Below are 5,316 nucleotides of genomic sequence, written 5' to 3'. Positions count from 1 at the left end.
AGACAAATGACAAACGTGCTAGTTCAGTTGGTACAAGCATGACTGTCTATGCTTTCTACATTGGATTGGATTTGAGTTTAAGAAGGGGCAAAGGTGCTGGACGCAAATAAAAAAATAATAATAATAAATAACTAAAATTTGGGAGTAGTTATGGAGCACACTCAGTTTCATATTTAAATTTAATTACATTTTATATATCCAATTAAAAAAATGAAAAAAAAATGTGCATAGAAATAAAATTCAATAAATAAATTTGTAATTTTAGAATAAAAAAAGAAAATATAAATGAAAAATAGAACAAGAAGCAAGCCAACACTAAATAAGGTAATATATACAAATGGATTTTGAGGAAGCCACTGCAGAAATTAGAAAGACAAATGGATTTCGAAAGGATATGATTTGTTGAGAGAGGCGAGATTAGAAAATGGGGTGGCAGAATGGGATTGGAATAAACAAAAAAGTATAAAAAGGACGTGGAACGTGGTGGGCACGTAGAAGAGGAAGAGGAAAGCAGGTTCGTTTAATTTAGCGGTTAATCACTCCCACAACCCGTTTTTCCCGCGAAACAAACACAACCCTAACAAAATAACCATCCTATCCTTCCCTTCCTCTCTGTTTCTCTTTTCCTTCTCTGTTTCTCTTCTCTCTTCCTCTGTTTTCTTTTATCTTTCTTTTATTATACTCTGTTTCCATCGTTTATCTTTCTCAGCCATTCAATCCTCTCTCTCTCTCTCTCTCTCTCTCTTTCTCTGCTCTTTTCTTGCCAGGTTGGTTCAATCCCAGGTCCGCCTTTCTACATTTCTCTTATATTGCATTTTCCATAATTTCTCATTTTGTTTCCTTGATTTATGAATTTTTTTTTCATTTTTCATAATTTTTTTGACAACAGGTTCGCATCCTTATTATACCAATTGAATTTGATCACAGAATATTAGAATTAGACAAAACCCCAAATTCTAATTGGAAAATATGAATGGAATTTTGTTAATTTTTTAAAAGATTTTTGATTTCTTAACTTTTTAGTTTCCATTCTGTTTGATAACCGCACAAGATGGTCATTTTAAAAAAAATAAAATAAAAAGCAAATAATTTGGTTATTGTTTTCGGGTTTCAGATCGAAGGGATAGAATTTTGTTTGTATGATACAAGAAAACTATAGCAGCAGAGTTTTAGTTGGTATCAGGAATCCATAGAAAAAGGTTCCTTTTTCGTTACATGGGTCATTGAGATTTGCTGCGCCTACAACTTGAACTATGTTCTGCTGCGGAGGTGCAGAAGAGGAAATTAATGGACCCCCTGCAAATCAATGCCCTCCTCCTAGAGGGAATCCATATGGAGGCGGTAATATAATATTTATTTTTCATACAATTATTTTCATATACCATTCCTTTTTTGGTGCCTCCAATTTATGAATCAAATAAAGAAAGAAAAAAAAAAAAACTGATTTTTGATTGGGGTGGTTTTTCAGGCAGCCAGAGAGGAGAGACCAGGAGTTCCAATGTGGTAAAAACCGGAACTCCACAGAAAGTTTTACCCATTGAAACCCCAGCAATTTCATTGGAAGAGTTAAATAGATTGACGGGTAACTTTGGTTCCAAGGCTTTGATTGGTGAAGGTTCTTATGGCCGGGTTTTTTATGCCAAGTTGAGTAATGGTGAAGCCGCTGCGATTAAGAAGTTGGATGCGCCTTCTCAAGAGCAAGACAACGATTTTGCAGCACAGGTCTGACATTCATAAAACACAACAACCTAAAGCCTACCTTGCTTTTTTTTTTTTTTTCACATTTAATTTCTGATCCAATTTTGGTAAATAAATTATGCAGTTATCAACAGTTTCAAGACTTAAGCATGAAAATTTTGTGGAGTTGATTGGGTATTGCTTGGAGTCAAATAACCGGATTTTGGTATATCAGTATGCTTCATTGGGTTCTTTACATGACATATTACATGGTATGTCCTGTTTTATAAACATATATATACATGTTTCTTTCATTATTAATCTTGTTGATATGGGAATCGGAATCACTTTTTTTTTTGTTTTTTTTGGTAATTTTCTGTTGAATCTGATATAGGGAGGAAAGGGGTACAAGGGGCTGAACCTGGTCCAGCTCTAAATTGGAACCAGAGAGTTAAAATTGCATTTGGTGCAGCTAAGGGGCTTGAATTTCTGCATGAAAAGGTTCAGCCTCCGATTGTTCATCGCGATGTCAGGTCCAGCAATGTGCTGCTTTTTGACGACTATAATGCCAAGATTGCCGATTTCAATTTAACTAATCAGTCCTCCGACACCGCAGCACGGTTGCATTCCACAAGAGTCTTGGGAACATTTGGATACCACGCTCCAGAGTAAGACCCTTTTAAGTTTTCCTGAATTTTTGTAGTGCTTTGTTTTCTGCATCGCTCTCTTTCTTTTTGATACACATTGTTCATTTGTCCATCATATATAGATTGATCATTTTTTTTACGTTCAGGTATGCCATGACAGGGCAGATAACTCAGAAGAGCGATGTTTACAGCTTTGGAGTTGTTCTACTGGAGCTATTAACAGGAAGAAAGCCAGTAGACCACACAATGCCCAAGGGCCAGCAGAGTCTTGTTACTTGGGTAAGCTATTTGTTCTCTATTTTGGTCTCACCTGCTTTTAAGCTCTAATGAGTAAAAATGAAACAAAAATACTCAGGCAACTCCAAGATTGAGCGAAGATAAAGTGAAACAATGTGTGGATCCCAAGCTAAATAACGAATACCCACCAAAAGCTATTGCTAAGGTTTTCCCTCATTACTATTTTCTCTCTGCAATTTTATATCTCAGCATAAGTTGGTAATTGTCTGGCTTTTTTAAGTTACAACATATGTGTATACTTGAACTTTCTACCTATTCCTATAGAGGACCTAGACCTCTCTGGCTTAAATAGTCCAACTTCCATAATTAAAGTTTGTGTTTTTTTGTTTTTCGTTTGGAAAATTAAGCATACATGATTGGAATTTTATTAATATTTTTAAGATGATGCATTTTAGTATGATTTTATTCTATTTCAATCCGAAAGCATTATAAAATGAAGCTTTTCGTGTAAAATGTTTCAGTTGGCGGCAGTTGCAGCACTTTGTGTTCAATATGAAGCAGACTTTCGGCCAAATATGACAATCGTTGTCAAGGCTCTACAGCCGCTTCTTAACTCAAAACCTGCAGGCGCAGAATCAAACGTCTAATATATATATATATATATATATATTCTTCTCTCAGAAAATCAGCAAAGTTGTCTTGTGTAATTTGTACCACTTTTTTTATTTTCTGTAATCTTATTTTAATTATTCTACACTGACTCAAACATTCTTACAAGTAAATTTTCTAGAGGGGGGTCGTGATTTATATGGTTTAGTAACCTTGAATAATTAATATTTTTTACATTTGGTAGATGAAATGAATCTTTATTTGCCCCTAAACAGCAAAAGTTGCAATGATAAACATGTGCATGAAACATGCTTTGATCCCATAAATACCATGGCCAACACTTTTTAGTCAAATTCTAATTTGACAAAGTTTACAAAATTTCCAAGGTCTCTACGTTTATTGCTTTCATTTTTTCTTTTCTTTTTCTTTTTCCTTTTTTTTTTTTTTTCTTTTTTTCCCCCCCCCCCCCCCCCCCCCCCCCCCCCCCCCCCCCCCCCCCCCCCCCCCCCCCCCCCCCCCCCCCCCCCCCCCCCCTTAGGCTTCTCTTAAGTCTTTCACTAATAAACAAAATTTAGTGGCTAAATGTTTTGTCACTATAAACAACATAATAAAAAGTATTTCTGTTTGGTTCATTTGTTGACCACAGCAAAGTTATTGGACTAACAGTGGTGTTCTTTCAAACTCTCTTCATTAAGAATTCGGAACTATGAAATTTTATTTTCGTTGCTAATTACATTTCGGACTATTAAAAGAAAAATTAGTAATTCTACAAAACCAGAACTTTGTATTTGAAAGGAAATTAACTTACCCCGTAAGTCATGACAAAGAAATGACCCATATTTGAAGAGAGAGAGAGTGGGAAAAAAAAAGAAAAAAAAAGAAAAAGAAAAAAGAGACTCGTCGATTACACCTTCCAGGCAGATTCCATAGCCTAAAATTTCTTGGTCACAGACCCACCAATTAGTATTCTAATTAAAAATAAAAAATAAAAGAAAAAATATGTAACTCAAGCCCCAAATCTAAGGGTATAGGTATGGGTGCGAAGGACAGTAGCATTATTGCTAAATCTACACGTTATCAAGAGCCATGCCACTACTTGTAAAATAATTGAAGAAACATATTTATATATATATATATAGAGAGAGAGAGAGAGAGAGAGAGAAAGAGATAGTAAATAAAAAGGTTGTATATAAATAATGTGATTAATTGATTCTACATATGTTTGTGTTTATATGTCTAATTATTTGGATTTTACTAACTTGTCCTTTAAAATTTACTAGGTGATATTTATTTCTGATTTTTTTGGTTTAATTTTTAATCAAAGGTTTGATGAAATTTAAAAAGATGTTGAGTTGGCAGTTGACTTATTTTAGTGTCACATTTTCCTTCCTTTGCTTTTGGATTGATAAATCAAAATACAACTAATTTGTGAATTAAACACACAATATATTTTGAAATTGTACATTTTAATTAAATTGTACTCTATATGCATATAAATGTTTGCTTTATGTTACGTCATTAGGATCCTAATTCCTAAGAGCTTAAATACTATGTATCTACTCCATAGCATAGTCACCTATATGTAAGGTTAAATAGTATTTATATTTACCCAAAAAACAAAAAAAATGCTACTTGTATTTTAAAAGCCTCCCTATTTCTTAAAAAAAAGAAAGAAGAAAAAAAAAGGTACCAACTTGAAAAAAATTATTAATGGTTAAATATCATAAAGACTTTTCTAATTGTTTGATTTTTTTCACACATTGTTCGTGAATTTTGCAGATTGACATCGACCTTTGCTTAGTGTCACCACCTCCAAATATATTATACAATCAGCATTTTTGAAATCTAAAGTCCCATTTTGGGGTCCTTTGAAACAACTTAATAAATAATAATTTTTAATAATAGCGCTTAACATTGGATTTAAAAATTGATGAGGAAATTCTCATTGTGCCTTGCTCATTTTTAACATAAAAATGGGGGCCAATCGTAATTTGAAATTCTTTTTATTTTGATTAAAACAAGGGTTAAATACATTTTGCTCCCAAAGTATTATACTTTTTGTACTTTACGACATAAATTTTAAAAAGTATCATATTACCATATGGATTATTAATTATTATTTATTTTAGCATTTTAGCCTAATTAT

General features: G+C 33.2%; 1 protein-coding gene across 3 annotated transcripts; it reads left to right on the top strand.

Moving 5' to 3' along the window:
• Positions 1-358: 358 nt before the first annotated feature.
• On the top strand, positions 359-3,368 carry LOC107432324 (probable protein kinase At2g41970). Of its 3 annotated transcripts, none has more exons than XM_016043439.3 (8): positions 359-514; positions 1,115-1,341; positions 1,469-1,722; positions 1,823-1,949; positions 2,072-2,345; positions 2,471-2,603; positions 2,680-2,766; positions 3,083-3,368. In XM_016043439.3, the coding sequence occupies exons 2-8, from the start codon at positions 1,254-1,256 to the stop codon at positions 3,206-3,208; spliced, it is 1,089 nt and encodes a 362-aa protein (XP_015898925.3). In that variant the 5' UTR covers positions 359-514; positions 1,115-1,253; the 3' UTR covers positions 3,209-3,368. The 3 variants fall into 3 exon arrangements, with proteins under 3 accessions (XP_015898925.3, XP_015898924.3, XP_015898923.3); XM_016043438.4 differs by having other exon boundaries at positions 369-767; XM_016043437.4 differs by having other exon boundaries at positions 369-783.
• Positions 3,369-5,316: the final 1,948 nt, after the last annotated feature.

Source organism: Ziziphus jujuba, chromosome 11 (genome assembly GCF_031755915.1).
Source record: "Ziziphus jujuba cultivar Dongzao chromosome 11, ASM3175591v1".
NCBI lineage: Eukaryota > Viridiplantae > Streptophyta > Magnoliopsida > Rosales > Rhamnaceae > Ziziphus > Ziziphus jujuba.
This window is presented reverse-complemented; position numbering and strand designations above follow the sequence as displayed.